The sequence below is a fragment of the Perca fluviatilis genome, chromosome 13, assembly GCF_010015445.1.
Source record: "Perca fluviatilis chromosome 13, GENO_Pfluv_1.0, whole genome shotgun sequence".
NCBI classification, from domain to species: Eukaryota; Metazoa; Chordata; class Actinopteri; order Perciformes; family Percidae; genus Perca; species Perca fluviatilis.
The window spans coordinates 19,730,165-19,749,219 of record NC_053124.1 but is presented as its reverse complement, the minus strand read 5'-3'; the positions used below and the strand labels follow the sequence as shown (position 1 = coordinate 19,749,219).

Here is a 19,055-nt window from a genome sequence, read left to right as displayed (position 1 = left end):
GGTTGAAGATATTTTAGTGTCTGGCCAGCAGCAGCATCTTATAAAAGGAAAAGTACTTTACGTCTGCTGTACTTCTTTTGATGTGTTGCTTTCAACACCAAACCACTGTTTCCCTTTTGTCTTTCTTTGTTATGCATTTGTTTGCATTTGTGTGTTTCCAGCCCAGTGTGGTGGGTCTATGACAGATGTAAGTGGAGTGATTCTAAGTCCTGGTTTCCCCGGCAACTACCCCAGTGGATTAGACTGCACATGGACAGTCAACTTACCTGTCGGCTTTGGTAAGAAACACTGTCAACTTTGAATAAAAAAAAAAAAAAATGGTGTGTGTGTAGTTCTCTCTAGGTTTGTCTCTGTATCTGCTGTCTCTGTCTGTCGGTTTCTGTTATTTATCGATTGATTCATTTAATTACCCACTCACTCAATCAGTGTTGGTGGCCTTTATCCATGTCGTTCGTGAGTGGCTGCACGTGAAGCATCTACAAATGCTTTTATTACCGGCCTCTCAGTCAGTCAAGCTTTGCTAATTGGTTTAAATGTCAAAATGTTTTTCAGGTATCCATCTCCAGTTTCTGAACTTCTCTACTGAAGCGATCCATGATTATTTGGAGATCCGCAGTGGAACACTGGAGCTGGGCTCGGTCATTGACCGGTTCAGCGGTCCAGTCATCCCTAAGCCTCTGTTCAGCACCACTCACCAGACCAGCTTCTTCTTCCACAGTGACTATTCACAAAACAAACCAGGGTTCCACATCACATATCAAGGTAAATGTTGTCTCTACAAGCTCCTCTCCAACATTGTGTGTGCACTGATCATTTGCTAAGCAAAGAAAACAAGAGCAGATGTCAGACTGTGCTCTTGCTTGGCTCAGAAACAGCAACTTATGCCAACGTGGAAACTTGGGTATTAGATTTATACAGGTATGTGACTTAATTTCTCAGGAGCAACTAACAACAAAATGATTTGGTTAATTTCTCAGACGATAAAAATATTTTCTGAATTCTATGGCAGTTGATAAAACACTACTGCATGCATAAAAATCCTCGATTCATTTCGATGAGATGAGATTTCTATTTATTTTATCTGACACTAAAAAGTTTTTTTTAGCAGTCTTATATGTATTATGACAAATCTTGTAGATGGCCTAAATGTGTTACGGGTAATTCCATTAATGTGCAAATTGCACACTGATGAATAATTCCTTTTATCTCATGACAGGGGCACTGTCAAAGTGTTTCAAACCAGGAAAAATAATGTGAACACTAGCATTTTTTTAAATTCCACTAATATGACTACTAATGTTTGTCTTTCTCAGTACCTCTTGTAGCTCTGAAAGGTCACTGTGACTAGAACGTTTAAATGGCAGGCTGTCAGATTTAATTTGAGAGTATTTTGGCAACATCAAAACAAGTTGAGCTTCTTTGGTGCATGATACCTTTGTCATAAAGTTAGTAATCTTAATTTGTATCTAGAAGTCTGCAGCTGTTATTTTTTGTGTCTTTCCAGCATTTCATATGTCAGTGTTATTTGACTTTAAACAAGAACAAAGGAATTATGAGTTAGTCTTTTCTGTACTGACTATTGGTTATTCAGTGTTAGAATGGATGTGTGTATTGTTTCTTTCTATAAATAACTTGATTTTGGTTTTTCTAAATTCCTATTTTTCTTGACTAATCTGGGTTATTGTCTCTCAAGCCTACCAGCTCCAGAGTTGCCCAGACCCTCGGCCATTTCGAAACGGCATCGTAATTGGCACAGATTTCAGTGTTGGGATGACGGTGTCGTTTGAATGTCTGCCTGGATATTCTCTGATCGGAGAGGCTTCACTCACATGTTTACATGGTATCAGCAGGAACTGGAATCACCCACTACCGCGTTGTGAAGGTAATACTGAAGCTATAGAAAGCTACCTATTACAATGTCAGAATGACTATTTCATGTGTTTTACAGCTACTGTAGATGTAAAATGAGCATGTGCTGTATTGTGAAGGGAATACAAATGGTGTTTTCTTCATTGCTGTTAGTTTTGCTATTATTGAATATATCACTTTCTCAGAAGAACATCATTTATGTTTTATATGGAGCTTGCAACCATAATGTACCCAGATCCCAAGGAAAATGGAAATATACATGTATGCTGGTGAACTATTCTTTCAGTCCAGAGGAGTTTTTGAGAGACTATGTATTCCCCTCAATGTCCTAAAAGCACCCTCATTTGTAAATGCTTTTAATAGCATTTCAGCACTGATAGCATCACTTTTGTGATCATTGCTCATGTTGTATACAACAGTATAACTAGTTGATATTGAATTGTATGCTCAGAGCAAAGTGGGAAAAACATATAAAGCAATTACAAGCATATACAACTTGTAAGTCAACGCAAAAATTAAATATGTTCCCCTATAATTTGAATGAATGTGAGAACCTAAATTACAATGGAGTATACAATAAATCTGGAAGATGTAAGAGAGGTGTCTGGCTTATTATACTTTATTATACTTTCCAGTGGTGAAATTATATAATTAAATTACATTATCCTAACTTTATGACAAGTATCTACGCAATGATTCCAATCTTTAGTTTTATTTTTTTATTTTAAGGCTACACTTTAAAGCACTAACATTCAATGACCCTTAATTTAAAAAAACAAATATTCTGTTGTATAGCTCTCGGCCGTGGTAACATCACACCACTGATGAGCAACACCTACATTCCCGAGGAACACCTGTGCTGCTGAGCTAAAATAAAACTGTAATGACAATTTATTAAAGGTATTAAGGTGTTATCCTGTGGTCATTACATGACTGATAGAGACGTGTCCTCTCTCAGCCATCCAGACAATTACTAAAGCTTCACAATGGTAATACTAATTTGCTGGTAATATATTAAGGGTAATTCTGTTATTCTATGCCACAGCTCTCTGTGGTGGAAACATCACATCATTAAATGGGACTATTTACTCTCCTGGTCACCCTGAGGAATACCCCAACTTCCAGGACTGTGTGTGGAGTGTTAGAGTTCCTCCTGGACACGGGATCTACATCAATTTTACTGTACTGAGCACTGAGCCCATATATGACTACATTACCGTCTGGTAGGTGTTATTTACTTACTAATTTAATTGCTTTTCCACATGTATACTCATCCTCCATTATGTGCTACTGCTTATCAATCTGTTCCACCTTTTCCTGCTTCAGCAGGGTTTATTTCCCTAAGAATTGTTCTCTCCCTTTTTGACTGAATAGCCTTTCATTTGTATCACATGCAGAGAACTTCTGCTACACACACTAACTCTCTCACACGGGATGTCATGCTCTTTGACATCTTTTCAGAGCTTGCCACTAATTGGCTAAATTCCTGCAAGGGTTACTACGACTACAGACGTCTCTCTTTGAATATAAAGCTACTCTGACATAATTTCCTTCTTGTCATGTTTTATCCGTCTCTCTTTACCCCTAAGTCTCTCTCCCATTCCCTCTTATGCTATCTCCTAGTCTCAGTCAGTCTTATATGTAATGTATAACAACCTTCTCTCCCAGCCTTGACTTCTCACTTCATTATTCTTCTTAAGGAGAGCAACCATTGACAACCAAAATATTTAATATTTTACAGTGCTTAGGTAGCATGTTACATAGTTATCTGCAGGTACACGGTGGCAGCAGAACCATAAATAGGCAATCTATTTCTATGGTTGTCATGTTGCTGCCCCTTTTCTATAGCTAAAGCCTGTTTCCTATTAATAGACGGCAGGGTGCAGCATCAACAGTTTAGAAACATCACCTGGCATACAGACATGTAGAGGCAGTGCTAGGCAGGGAAAACAACAACCGCAGTATGAGACATGGTTTGCTACTGATACATTCCCATGTATTTTTAGACCAACACAGAAGGACCAAATGTCTGTCTTGTACTTTTGTTAGCCTGTCATGATGTGAGCACTGTCAACCTTCCAGATTTCTTCCACAGCTCTCAGAAAAACCCTTTTATATAATTGTAACTAATGCAGGATGACCACCGCTCCATCTGGCTTAATCTCAGCTAAGGTGCTAGAAGCACCAGTGAGTCCAAACTGATAGAATAGATAGCCACACACTTAGATCTACAGGATGCAGTATTGCACACTACTATAACTAAAAACTCGGTTATCTATCTAGAAAGTCTGGCAATCAGAAACTGAATCATTGGAAACTCAAAAAATACCTGGCAGGTGATTGGATGAGCCATCTGTCTATCACGTTTGCCATTGTTGTTTTAAACAAACAGTCGTGGCCGTCACACACACCTAAACCACACCTGTACCTGCCAGTAGCTCTTTACCAGACACTTACTGGTTCGGTCCGCTTCTGTTTCGGACACAGACACGTTACTTTAAGGCTGACAAGATGGATTTTCGTATGATACGTGATCCCGCGATTCTTGCCTGATATTTCAAGAATCCAACTTCCGTGCAAGGTAAGAGAAAGACAGTGTCACCAATAAATAGAAAACTATAAGCTAAAAAGCAGTGCCCTTATTTTCTACCTGAATAAATGATTCCATCAAGTGACGCCAGGTCAGTTACAATGATATCTACCACTATTAGCCCAAGTCTCCATTAAACTCTATCTTACCTTTGGGAAAACTAGGAGGTTCTAATTTAGATGCAAATAAAAACGTAAGGGTTCACCGCTATATGCACCACCTATTGTCTCAGGACCCATTTCTCACCAACAATGATCACCACTGTCTGCTGTGATGCATTATTATGCCAGTTTTTCACATTTTAGGTGAAACAATCTCACAGTCACCAAACCAACAGCTAACATCAGATGCTACTAAACATTGATCAATAAGTCTTGACCAGATAGAACATCTGAGAACTGCTTCTCTTTAGCTACACAGCTTTTTATCCGCTGCAAATACAATCAAGTGCAGCAGCTTGTTTTCTTCAGCCACTGGGCTGAGACCTATATAGATGTAGCTCATAACTGCAATATGCCTTTCCCACACCACAACACTCTTGAGCCATGTGCCATCCACCCACAAATTATTCGGTGACTTCCATGGATTGGTCTCACAACATGGTTCTGACACTGCCGTCAGTTGGAAAAGAAGACATACTGCTGAACTCACACAAAGCAAAGACAGCAATCAAATACAAACCCACTTCAAAAAAATATCACAATCTCTGTCACACATTCACAAAGTTTGCTCCTTTTAGAGAGCACAGTGTCAGTGGTAAAGGTTTGGATTTTCACAGCAGTCTCCTCAGTCCAGAGCCAGCCAACCTGACAGTCTACTAATTGGTCTCATACTGGGAGCCTTACTACATGATTCCATTGTAAGGATTATCATATATGTCACAGAAGTTACCTTGTGCTACCTCGTACACTACCTTCTCTGTACTCTATATGTTGCCATAATGTGCTCATAAATGTTAGTGTGTGAGCATTAGCAATAATCAGCAATGAATGAAAGTACTCTGAACCACTCAATGTGAATCAGAGCAGGGGATGATTCATTGCATAACCTAACAGGTATAATTGGCCTCATCCAAAAACACTTAACAGCAGAAAATAATCATTCCATTTTACTTCATGATGATACTTTTTAATCACTGATAATGAGCCGGCTATTGGTTAGTTCCAGTCTGACAGCTGGTGGGTCATTAAAGGTGAAATATGCTCACGACATTGCACAGAATGCCTGACCTGCCAGTTGATAGATATCTTCCTGTCTGCTTTCTTTGGTAATTGTGTAACTTTTCATGAATGCTAGGCTGATATTAGTGGCAGAACTAAAGCCAAGTCTGCAACAAGTCTGCAATTTGTTATTGTGTTTGTTATATTATGATCTGACGACAGTTCAATCAATATTAATAAACTTGAGCGTTCCTAAGCAAGAATAAGATAACCAGAGCTCTGAAGGGAGCTACCCTTTTGTAAGTGAAGTAAAATCTGAGTTTGTGAAGGCTTTATGTATAAATGAGCTTTGTGACATTGTAGTTTGGATTGTTTGGAGAAGGAAGATGAGCCTATACCCATGCACAATCACTCTGGGTGCCGGCACTTTGTCACACAATGTCCGACTCCATTCGCAGTCAATGGAGCAGCTCCAGGTTTTGCCTCATGAATATTGTCAAGTCTCTTCTATCTTTGTTTCTAGCCTTGGAGAAACCATTTCCTCATCGCAAATAGCTGTTTGACTGCCGGAGATGACTGCAATAATTTATTCAAATTGTGTTTTAGGTTGACTTTTCTCTCCCGTTGTTCTATAAAGAACGATCACATCCATTTGTTTATGGGTCTTTAGTCTCTGAGTACCCCCTTTGTAACACAAGCTTTCTGTATGGGTGTGTGTTTCTCTCTTCGTTTCTTTGTAGGGATGGCCCAGACCAATCATCTCCTCAGATTGGCCAGTTTAGTGGGAACACGGCTTTGGAGTCTGTCTACTCGACTTCAAACATCATCCTCATCAAATTCCACTCTGACTTCTCTGGAGCCGGCTTCTTTGTCTTAAGCTACCATGGTGAGACAGTAACTACATTAACAATTTTGTCACAGAGCTAGTGATGGAAACATTGATTGAGTTTTTTCAGGTTAAAATACCATTCTCATCAGCTTTCTCTGCAGTTGGCTTTGTTGTCCTTAGGTATAGCGGTAAAACTATAATGCTATTATTAGTTGTAGCTGCAGTGACGGCATCGATCCATTTGCTGTTGTGTTAAACTCTCTTCAACTTCATCCTTATTACATTCGACTCAGACATGCTTCCTTTGACTCATTCGGACTTATGAAGTTTGGTCTTCCACCACAACTTTTTACTCTCTGACTGAAGTTGGCGTCTATGTCACAGCCTACCACTGAAATAAAACATTAGTCACAGTGGTGCTAATGATAGTTTTCATTGTCATGGGTACTCTATAAAGTTCCTCTCTTTATTGAACATTTTAACATCTGGTCAACATTTCATAGCTTTTATCAATCTGCTTTCTTTCTTTGAGTGTACTGTATGAGGCGTTATTTCAATGCCACTTCTCCTGCTATATGTTACTTTCAATTATAGCAGTTGGGCTTACAAATGAGTTACAGATACTTAAGCAAAGTCTGTGATGTGTGATTTACTTTTGGCTGGATTTGAATCCCTTTTTCCAGGTCTCACTTGCTTTATTATAGAACGTGTTGACCAGTGGGTTTCTTGCCCAAATATGATAATAAAATACTTTAGATCAGTAATCCGTGTGAGGTAAGAAACATATTACCATTGCCATATGCAATATATATTGCTATTGTTGGAAGTAAAGTAGCTTTGCACAAAGTTGGTTTGTTAAAAAAAAAGAAAGAACATACTAAGTTTCAGTGAAAAGTGTATTAAAGGTCCCATGACATGCTGTTTTTGGATGCTTTTGTATAGGCCTTAGTGGTCCCCTGATACTGTATCATGCCTTGGTGCAGAATTACAGCTGTTAGAGCCAGTCCCACAATGAGGACGTTCCATTTCTGTGTCTGTAGCTTTAAATGCTATTGAGGAGGAGAGAGGGGGGGGCGGGCAAGGTGGAGGGTGGGGGTGTGGCCTTGACCAACTGCCATGCTTCGCTCGTTTGCAAGCCATGAAGTCTCTCTCTTTCTCATGGGCGGGCAAATATAGGGAAGATTCCAGATCGGCCCATCTGAGCTTTCATTTTCTCAAAGGCAGAGCAGGATACCCAGGGCTCGGTTTACACCTATCGCTATTTCTAGCTACAGGGGGACCATAGGCAGGCTGGGGGAATGCATATTAATGTTAAAAAACCTCATAAAGTGAAATTTTCATGCCATTGAACCTTTAATCTTTTAACTTAACCTGTTTGTGAATATGAATGTTGTTTTGTCATTGCCATTGTTTACCTCCAGTTCCAATTTTCTTTGTTTAAAGCAATTGCTATTAGTGCTGCCACTAACGATTAATCTTTGGACAAATTTTTCGATTAGTTGACTAATCTTAACGACTAATTAAAAAAATTAATCAAGTAAAAAAAAGTGTTTGTTATTTCGTCCATTTTATTTTGAACTCAACTGAAGGGCCAAAACATAAAAACCTGTGCCATAAACAATATAAATAACTTAAATGTTACCAAATAAAAAAATGACATAAATGCAGATATAAATGTAATACATTTTTTTTATAATTATCGATTTTCAAATATTGCACCTGTCAATACAGAACAAAATATTCTCTAGCCTATTTTGCCGTCAATACTTCCGACGTTGTCTTTGCTGTAATCAAATCAGTATATATTTATGTTTAACATGAAGTATACTACTGCTTGAGTGTAGTAAATCAAGAAACATACATGTGTCCAGACAAGGCTAGCAGCAGCGCAGCGTCAGACACATTTCTGGTGTGTAAAGACAGAAAAATCCATGCAGCAGCCACGCAGCTGACACACAACAGAAACACCACGCTCACGCCACACAGGCAGTGTGTAGCTGCTCGCGTTTACACTTGCATGCATGGCGGGGTTTAAAACATTACTGCCAAAGTCTAAGTAGCCTGTTTAACATCCAAAGACAGTCATTGTACTTGTCAAGAGTTAATAAACACAGAAATACAGACTTGCTCACCGTTTCATTAATAATCATATACTTACGTTCAGAGGCGGAGTCTGGACTTTTCCCGGTGGGCCGGTAGTGTTTCAAGGCCGCGAGCGCCGGTCTGATAATAGTTATACGTTGCAAGTTCTTAGCAACACCATCTGGCGACCTGGTGTGCCGTGGCCACGCCGCTGCCCACTGGTCAAACTGGGCATCCTCTGCTCAACCATTGACATATGGTGCTCATTTAATGATCAATTACCATTCAACCACACACGAAAAACAGGACATAATCTATAGAATAACAAACTTATTGATATTCTGATTATTTTCAAATAATTTTGTTTTAATTGGAAACTAATTCTTTATTCAAAAGGAATCATTTTCATGAAATGATGCCCTCAGTGATTATGTGTGCATTAGTTAGTCTCTCTTTGCACAGTAGCCTCCGTTTTTTTATGTTGCCGTAGTACACACAAACAGTTGTGTTGCCTCCACAGCATTGTGAAGATTGCATTTTTCTGTTCCTGTGCTGCTCTTTCTCCATGTCAAAACTGTCTGTGCCATTCAGTTTTTCATTTAATTTCAATCTTTTTGCTGTGGTCATTCGGCGCACTTTGTTTTCAACCATAGTTTAAGATGAAAACCGTCTGCAATCGTCTTTTTTCCTTGTTTCGCCTGCATAGCTGCAAACATCAATCTTTAGACACTTTGGCCTTTATTTGTCTGTATCAATTTACTGTCATGTGAAAACATTTGACTCCATGTTTTCAATTCTTTCTTTGACTTCACCATTTAAAGAATCACATGCTCTTTTTGTGATGACCACATAAGCTCAATTATTTCAAATAATTGATAAAAAAAAAGTACATACTGTCCAAGTGACAGCATCTTTTGTTAAATTCCCTTACTTATTTTTTTGGAAAAGCAAAAACACTTACATATAAGTAGTAGGGTACCTTGCTTTCATGTAAGAAATCCTCATATTTAGGAGCGGGTTTATAATTATAAGTCTGTCCAACATTTAGATATAGTGTAGTGTCCCTTGATTACAGCATGTGTATGGTATAGTATTAATAGTAATGTGGAAATCTCATAAAGTTAATCCCATAATGTTTTTACTTTAACTAAAAGATAACCGATTTACCTCATGTCTTAACAGCCATCATAAAGCATAATCATCAAACTAACAAAGAATGACTGAAAGCTTTTATTTTGGCAATACAAGGTTTTCACCACACAGTAAAGAAATGCTGCTTATATTCCTCATCAGAATGTTCCTGAAAAAGTGCATTTTGGATGAAGGTTTAGTCTGACAGAATGGCTTCTAATGAGTCTAACTTTCTTTATACCCTTCACAACACATTCATTTATATACTGTATGTGTACATCCTCTGCCCTCTCCCTCATGAAGCTTATATCAGCTCCTTCTCAAAAGTTTCTGTTCATTGCTCTTTAGTAAAAACATGTCAAGTTGGGGTTTTTGTTGAGCAGGCTTTCCCTTTTCAGACATACCGTATGTCATGTTGTTAATGAATTTCTGTTTGCGGGTTTTTAACTGTCAGCTATCAAAGTCACACAGGAACAGTATCATCTGATGGATTCAAGTTTATTTTCAATTTCTGCTTTATTGGAGGATGCACAGCAGAGAGTGACAGGTGATGATGGATAAGAGGGAGACAGGATGACATGTATGGCAGTGGTTGTAAGCATTAATTTGTCACTTCTGTTTTATTAGAGAATGTAACAAGAAAGACAGGCGAGAGAGAGTGTTAGGTAACCACAATGTGATGGACACCCTATTTGATAGTTCAGAGATGAGTTAAATTCTTCATTAATAAATATGGGATAGAGTTTCTTCAGCAAGAGGTTGTCACAATAAGGGGCAAAGTCTCAACATTTCTTCTTTAGCATCTTTCAGTGACACAACTGAAATTCAGAATGTCACAGTTTGCGATGCCAAATCAACCCCAGAGGAAGCATCAATCCACTGTTTGGGGAGGGGATGTTTATCTATGTCACTATCTTTCTATTTATTTATCTTTGGGTCAAGGATCTGAATGCCAGTGCTTCCATGCAGAGATGTGGATCACACAGTGTTGGATAATGTTGTCATGGACGTGAGACTGAGAAAGCTAATGTGACATGAATGTGGAAGTAGCTATAAAAAATGGTCCTGGAGCTTAGTGAGATCAATGATCCTCTCCTCTCGCGCACAGAAGCGTAGACATAGCTGCACACGCACACACACACACACGCCCACACGCCCACACACACACACACATGTAAGCACACTCAGACATGCACACATGCTGGCTGGCACACACACACACAGACCACAGGGTTTTGATATGCATGAGAGCAGCAGATACTATTGGCAGGTCTCATTTTCATAGTCAATTTCATCCTGACTTATAGCCTTCAGCCCTGTCTCTCTCTCTCTCTGTCTCTGTCTCTGTCTCTCTCACTGTTAGTGAGTGATCTATGGTCATGCAGTAATATTGATTACAGCCCTCAGCTCAGTAGCTGTGAAGTGAGTTCCTTGTTATGATTCAAGGCAGTGCTGTATCTGTGCATCTGTGTAGCCGGTCTGTTTTTGATTCCATGCTTTGCTGGCCTGACCATCTGAACTTTAAAAGTGAAGTTAAACTGAAACAAGCAAGATTGAATAAAATAAAATAAACAGAAAACAGGTTGAGTCACTATTTGGTTTTTGTAAAGATTTCTCACTCTCGGGGCAGTTGTTGCAGGCGCAGACAACTTGGAAGCGCCCAGTACACATTAGTCCAGGTAAAAATCACGGTAAAGAAAACTGACTTCTTGCCAGTTTCCAAACATTGGAAAGTCTTTTTTTCCCCTTGCTTGCTTACCAAGCTTAGGTTTACAGACCACGTTTCCTCTCACACGTTCTTACATAATGTCCCTCTCTTTGTCCTCTCCCCCCTCCTTTGCTGTGTCTGTTCCCCTAGCCTACCAATTAAGGGTTTGCCAGCCTCCTCCAGAAGTGCCCAATGCTGACATGCTGATGGAAGACGGAGAGTTGGAGATAGGTGAGTTGTCTGTCTGCCTGCGATGCCTCTAGACATGTCAAATTGATGAAGGAAGTAAACTTGAGACTTGTAACTTTCCAGTTCCTAACATGGGATCACATGTCTTCGCCGTAAAGGATAGCTTACTTTTAAAAATCTAATACTCATATAATGTACACAGTGAATACACACATGCAATACGTGGGGTTATAATTGGGGGTGGCAGTAGCTCAGTCTGTAGGAAGTTGGGTTGGGAACCGGGGGGTCGCTGTCCCCAACGGACCAAAGTATGGTGGTAGACTGGTAGCTGGAGAGGTGCCAGTTCACCTTCTGGGCAATGCCAAGATGCCCTTGAGCAAGGCACTGAACCCCCAACTGCTCGGAGCGCCTTTCCATGGGCAGCTCACTCACTCTGACATCTCTCCATTAGTGCAGGTATAGGTTCAGACATGTGTGTAATAACAACAGAGTGGAAACATTGGAATTTCCTCTTGCGGGATTAATAAAGTATATATTATTATTATAATTATATTATAATGTAAATTCACTTCCAAATGCAGTCTTCTCAGCACAGATAAGGATACACTTTACATAGTGGTGGAGACAGTATTTAAAGTCCTTTACTTGAATAAGTAGTAAGGGCCAAAATACGTTTCTGATCTGCTGATATATTATGAACCACCCAGACCTCTCAGGTCGTCTGGGACAGGTCTGCTTGCTGTCCCCAGAGTCAGAACTAAACAGGGGGAAGCAGCATTCAGTTTTTCTGCTCCCCATATATGGAACAAACTCCCAGAAAACTGCAGGTCCCCGCAACTCTCAGTTCTTTTAAATCAAGGCTGAGGACCATTCTTTTTGATGTTGCCTTTCTTTAATTTCTTAAACTGCAATGTGAATTTTATTCTCGTATTTTATCTGTTTTTTTCTTTTTTTTTATTCATTTTGAACTGCTCTTTAATGTTTTATGTAAAGCACTTTGAATTACCCTGTTGCTGAAATGTGCTATATAAATAAAGCTGCCTTGTCTTGCCTGCCCAATAGAAGCAATTCCACACAACAGGATTACTTCAATGCAAGTAAAAGTCCTGTATTGTTAGTCCAGTAAAAGTACACAATAATTATTATTAAAACGCTTAAAGTATCACAACTCAAGGCAGAAAAATGGCTACTCTGAGTGGTATACGATTATATATAATTACTGATGCATTAATGTGTAAGTATGATTTTACTGTGTCATCTTAATAAGATGATCATATCTTTTCTATGTATTTTGTGAAATAACTGGTAACTAAAATACCTGTCAAATACTTGAGTAACAACAATACTACAATACAACACAATACAATATTTTCCTTTTGGATGTAGTGGAGTGGAAGTATTAAATTGGTGTGAAATGGAAAAACTCAAATTAAGTACCTCAAATGTGTGCTGAAGTACATGTACTGAGTAAATGTATGTAGTTACTTTCACCACTGACTGGATGCTGTAAGAGAAATCAAGAATATTGTTTCCTTCTCGCTGCTTCAACTTTGCATTCTAAACCCTCTCATCATTCATACCCATTTGACGCTCAGGTGACATCATCAGGTACAGATGCCATCCTGGATTCTCATTGGTTGGCAGTGAGATTCTCACATGTCGCCTAGGAGAAAGACTACAGATGGATGCACCACCTCCAACATGCCAAGGTGTGTGTATGTCAACGCAATAGCAAATTAAGTGTTTTTTATTTCTTTTTCAAATACTTGATGTTGACCTAGTGCATACTCATTTAACATAACTCGTTTTCCCCTTTTATTTTCTGTCCATAGTCCAATGCCCTGCACATGATGTACGATACGACTCTTCAGGTGTCATCCTGAGCCCCGGTTGGCCAGAAAGCTACCTAAAATCCATTTTGGTCAAAAAAAAAAAAAAAAAAAAACCACTTACAAAAAAAATTTTTTTTTTTTTTTTTTTTAATAAAAAAAAAAAAAAAACAAAACACACACACACACATATTAAAAAAAAAAAATATTATATCAAACCAAATTTCCAAAAAAAAAAAAAAAAAAAATTCCATTACCACACAAAAATTCCATTCTCATTCCCTTCTCTTTCTTCTCTCCTTTCCTTCTCCTCTCACTTTGTCTTGATTTCTCTCAGGTCCAACATCCAACAGTCCCACTCTGGCAACGCTGAGCGGTGACCTGCCAACACCCTTTAACCTCACATCCTCTGGTCACCAGTTCCTGGTCAGCTGGTCTTCAGACCATGGCACAAACAAGAAAGGCTTCAAAATTCGCTATGTTGGTGAGTACCAAAGTATGTATCCCAACTTTATTTTACTACTACTTTATATCATCATAATGCATGGAAATAAGGAAGGGGACAGACAGAAAGACAGAGACAGACATTCTGAGTGAAAGAGCATTTTTGGGAGTAGTTCAACATCTAAGTTGTGTCAACGTATTCATTATAATTAGTTGAGAAAGTTTCTCAATTTGTGATTTTGAATAGAAAAGATAGATTTTTTTTTAAGAACAGGGAATATATACAAGAAAGTTGGAAAAAAAAATCTCACCCATGCAACTTGTTTCTTTGGCTTACTTCTTGTACCTCACTTCTGTCTGTCTCCTAAAACACTTTACTAAATTGCATTATGGGTTAGTTGTTAACTTGTATTCATTCAAGGAAAGCTTGATTAACACAGATGCTGTTTCACAGCAATCTTTCGTCTTGCACCTGGGCCTGTTAAGTATAACTTTTAGACTGTTGGGCATTAAGCACCTTCACTTGGGTTATGAGGCTTGAGTGCTTTATTCCAGGGCATTTTTCTGACATTTAAGGGGGAGGAGATGGTATTACCTGGTCAGTTTGCTTTTTCACTTCATACCATCTCGTCAGGAGGCTGCTTCTTTAACCTTTAAAACACCACTGTTCTGTGTGATAAATGATACACTGAATAATAACAGAGAGGCCTCCCAGGACTCTCACACTCAGGAACCTTCTTTGGTAGTTGTGATTAATGTGAGGATTGTTAAACATGTGTTGTAAGGCAACTAATATCGTGGCTCATGTTCATTATCGTTTTTTTGTTGTTTTGTTTTCATTTGCACAATCAGGCCACTATATGACAACATCCTCCTGAAACCACTGTGAGAAAACAAAATATGCTTGTAATCACAAAGAGAAAATTGAACTCTCCCGTTATAATGGCCGCTTTCTCATTATTAAGACATACCAACTTATTTTGTTTTAATAACAAACTTTGTCGTGGCTGGGTTGGCTCAGTGGGTAGAGCACATGTACTTGGAGGTTTGTGCCTCGACGCAGTTTCCTTCATGTCTTCCACCTTTCTCACCAAACTATCCTATCAATTAAAGGTGGAAAACCCCAAAAAAATAATTTAAAAAAAGAATAAACTTTGTCATTATAACAAGATAAGATGGTATTTCATTATATAAAGTAATTGTGTGATTGAAGCAGCAGTGTAATGCCATCAATCTTAAAAATACTATAACAAGTTGAGGAATTACTACCGGTGTTTCAGATACACTCACTTTCAGTTTTACCTCCAAATAGTCCAAAGTACTAAAACTACTATAAGGGGAAAGAGCCTGGACTGGATCTAAAGAGAGATTATCAGCTGGCTGCTTTGCCTACATGCAGGTTCAGTAATACCAGCCCACTACCACAGCCATCGACTTTTTGAAATAATTTGTGCCAGAGAGCTTTAATTAGAAATCACTGACAAACTGTACAAACCATTGCCGGCACTGATTCTGTATTTTCAAGGAAAATGAAGGAAAGCAAAGAAAACACAGTAAAATAAAAAATAAAAAAAAAACTCACTAACTTTTAAGTGGTGCTTGTTCATTTTGATTCTTAAACCCACCACACAGATGATACTCCTAGCCAGTGACAGACCAGAGGGACATATAAAACAGGCTGATCACTAATAAATAAGGCCAGTTAAGAACTTATTTTTGGGCCCTTGTCCAATTTAAAGAGTTACAGATCAGGCAACATGCCCAAGTCAACATCTAACTGGACCCAGGCCTGGGTCATCTTTATATGCTATGACTAAGGAACATAATGAAACTGCTACTGGTAACTTATCATATGAGATACTGACATCATTGTATAAAGACTTGTATCTACTGCCATAGATACAGAGACAGACAAAGGGCCCTATCTTGCACTCAGCGCAATTGCCTTTGTACACCGACGCATGTATCATTCCTATTTTGCACCCGACGCACAGCAGACTTTTCCCTCCACAGACGCACGTCGGTAAATTAGGGAATGTATTTGCGCTCCCGGGGGCGGTTCAGCGAAAAGAGGAGGCGTGTTCAGGCGTAAACGTTACGTGGTGCTATTTTGCAGTTTCAGAAAACAATTCCGCCACTGACCAGGAAAAACCTGGTTTAAAGTCAGTAGCACGTTATTCAGATGCTATTTTAGGGACGAATGCTTGGCCATAATGTAGCGTATGCACAACGTGCATACACTTCTCTCATCTACAGCAGTTCCCATTTTTGAAAAACATACATAATTACAAAGAAAAATATTACTGAAAATGCGCTTCAGGTGTTTGGATAGATCAGGAGGCACTTTACAGTACAGTCCTCAAAAAGTCGCAGCATTCTTTGTGGTTTTACACAACATTTCCATGAATCATGGATGTGTTGATGACATAAATGAGGAAATATTAGAGGACTTAAGGAGACGTGATGTTGAACTACGGTGGGATTGGATACTCCAGCGGGATCTGTTCCTAGAGTGGCAATGCGCGATGCGGTCCTGGTGGAGCGGGTGGACGGAGATGGAGTGGGGGGAGGAGGAAGGGGCACAACAGGAGCAGGTGGTGCATTAGGAGGCCCACGTTCCATGGCTGCAGCAATCTTCTCCAGACTTGAGGAAATGCGCCCGAGAGGCCGCAGCAACTTCGCCACCCGGTCAAGATGGGCATTTATTACTTTGCCACATCCCGGACAGCTCCCGCTGGCGTGTGGCAGGCAAATCCGGCGTCATAATAGCAGTCCGCCATGGAACAAGCGCGCCTGCTCTTAAAGGGAATGTGAGATGACGCTCTGATTGGTTATTTTCACATTACACCCAAACCACACCTAGCTACTTCAGACCAACCCATTTAAGATTTGTGTCGGGCGCAAGAGTCATTTATCCCGCCGTTATAATAGCAACAGCGCCCGAGATCCGCCCACAAAGATACTTGCGTTTTGCGTTTCACACTTGCGTTTCAGATCGTTAAAATGGGGCCCAAATAGAGAATCATCTATAAACAACAGACAAACGTAGACTATGCTTAACTGGTTGCCAGGCTGTTGGCGGTTGCAGCAGGATTCCATCTTATTTTGCCTGCAGCGGCCAATATTATCTGGAGTAAAGCATTAATGATTCTTGGTTTAAGAATATTTCATAAAATTGCATATAGCCATAGATGTGTGTGTTAGGTAGTGTCTGACATCTACTGTAACTCTACTCATTGATTGTTTGATCAAAACTCTCTGCCGGGACTGATTTATTTATTTATTTATTTAGCATTCATACAGCCTGTCAGATAGATCCTAATTAGCTGAAACACTTGGATTTTAAGACATGCTGAAACGGTAATTAACTTTACAAATGTGATCATTAATAATTCTGCTCACGCAACATTTGGTTTAGTTTAACCCAACAAGTGAGATATTGTACTTGGAGTGATGACGTCCTACTCCAACTCATGCCTCTGATAGCACTGTTTAAAATGCAAAATTGACTTTACTCACAAACGAGATACATTTGCCATTAGTCCATTTTGGCAGGGCCTCCTATTGTGTCATAAATACAGTTGTGACACATATTAATGAAAGTTTTAGGAAATGACAGACTGTAATGTCAGAAACACTAAAACCTTGCACGTAAGACTTTGATTACAGTACTGGTAATGGTTATTATATTGCACACCTGCATGCAGACATAAATTCTGTGTTAATCACAACATTGATCTGTTTTCCTGCTCTGCTAGATTAAGTAACGAGTAGTGTACAATAATATCATAACAACATAGTACTGCAGTTCTGGTATGGTTATAGATTAGTACTGTATAATACTATTCAAAAGTACCTTTTTGCTTTTGTAGTTCCTGTTTCAGTGGCAGTCAACCACCCTATGGGGAGTCATTAACAAATCTGTGCTCTTTTTTTTTTTCATTTTGTTTCCTCCACTCCAGCTCTGTACTGCTCAACCCCTGACTCTCCGCTCCATGGCTCTATCTCCTCTCAAAGCGGCGGCCATATTAACAGTGTGGTGCGCTGGGCTTGCGACCGTGGTTACCGTCTCATAGGCAACGCCACAGCGACCTGCCGCCGCTCGTCACTGGGCTACCACGCGTGGGACTCTCCTGTACCTGCGTGTCAAGGTGTGTTTGTTTGTCCGTGTATGGAATGTGTACGTATACTTCAAGCTACAATGCGCTGAAGTAGAATACACTTTATTTTTATTTTCCCCGAGGGGAAATTTGTCTTGAGCATAGTGCTACAATCTGTTGCTTCACAACACAAACATGTAACAAAAAAAACCATAATAAAATCAACATAAAAACATAAACATAAGATCAACGAAACATCTTAGGACATAAAAGAAGACACATATGACTATACAGACGATACAACATCTTAAATAGTAACTTAATTATAGTGCGAAGTGCAAAAAGTGCTGGTGTATTTATTTACTGTTGGAGTATAGCCGCTGTATTCTGTATATGTGATGTTCATTAGTATAAAAATCATTGTTTTAAAATATAAGCTTGAATAAGGTGCAAGTGTACACTGGAGCAAAAGATACTGATTTCAAAATTGTGAAAAAAAACTCAATATTGCAGCTCATTCATTCTGTCATGTTACCTACCATTTAAGTTTAATGACAATTGAGCTAATGGCCAGTAAAATAAATATAATAATAAATAATAATAATAATAATAATAATAAATTTGACAATCAGTTAAGTTTGTTGCTAACTTGACTTGTAGCAAATGCAGCTAACACTGATATAATTGCCAAAACAGATGTAGGTTATGGTAGAAAACACAACTAAGTTCACCCATGCTACAAAACATTTTTTTTCTCTTTTAAGCACAATGTATTCTTTTTGCTTAGTAAAAATGCATGTTTCACATGAAGAGGTGTGTGAATGCCTCATATAATTGATATACATTTGGTATTAGTAGTAAAAGAAATGGTAAAAAAAACTACGTATTAATTTATATTTTAGAGTATTTTACATTGCACTTGCTATTGTCTTACCCCACAGATCAAATAAGCGTAGGAAGGCACATGTCATGGCTGGTATTGATAGAAAGTCAAATGAAGGATATATAGCAGATTGTGGACACTTTGTAATTACACAATGTGGTGCTCTACAAACCAGTCCATTTAAAACCAGTGTGAACTGTGAGGCTGCATTTTCAGCAAGATGGATGTACAGTGTTTTGTT

At 39.0% G+C, this 19,055-nt stretch overlaps 1 protein-coding gene across 1 annotated transcript in view; it reads left to right on the top strand.

Annotated features, from left to right (window-relative positions):
* csmd3b (CUB and Sushi multiple domains 3b) overlaps window positions 1-19,055 on the top strand; it is a 383,486-nt gene that overhangs the window by 327,321 nt on the left and 37,110 nt on the right. The window contains exons 42-51 of the mRNA XM_039820294.1: window positions 162-278; window positions 553-762; window positions 1,694-1,882; window positions 2,915-3,092; window positions 6,360-6,505; window positions 11,520-11,600; window positions 13,154-13,267; window positions 13,391-13,567; window positions 13,716-13,883; window positions 17,794-17,982. Coding sequence (XP_039676228.1) covers window positions 162-278; window positions 553-762; window positions 1,694-1,882; window positions 2,915-3,092; window positions 6,360-6,505; window positions 11,520-11,600; window positions 13,154-13,267; window positions 13,391-13,567; window positions 13,716-13,883; window positions 17,794-17,982 — 1,569 coding nt within the window. The remainder of the gene's footprint in view (window positions 1-161; window positions 279-552; window positions 763-1,693; window positions 1,883-2,914; window positions 3,093-6,359; window positions 6,506-11,519; window positions 11,601-13,153; window positions 13,268-13,390; window positions 13,568-13,715; window positions 13,884-17,793; window positions 17,983-19,055) is intronic.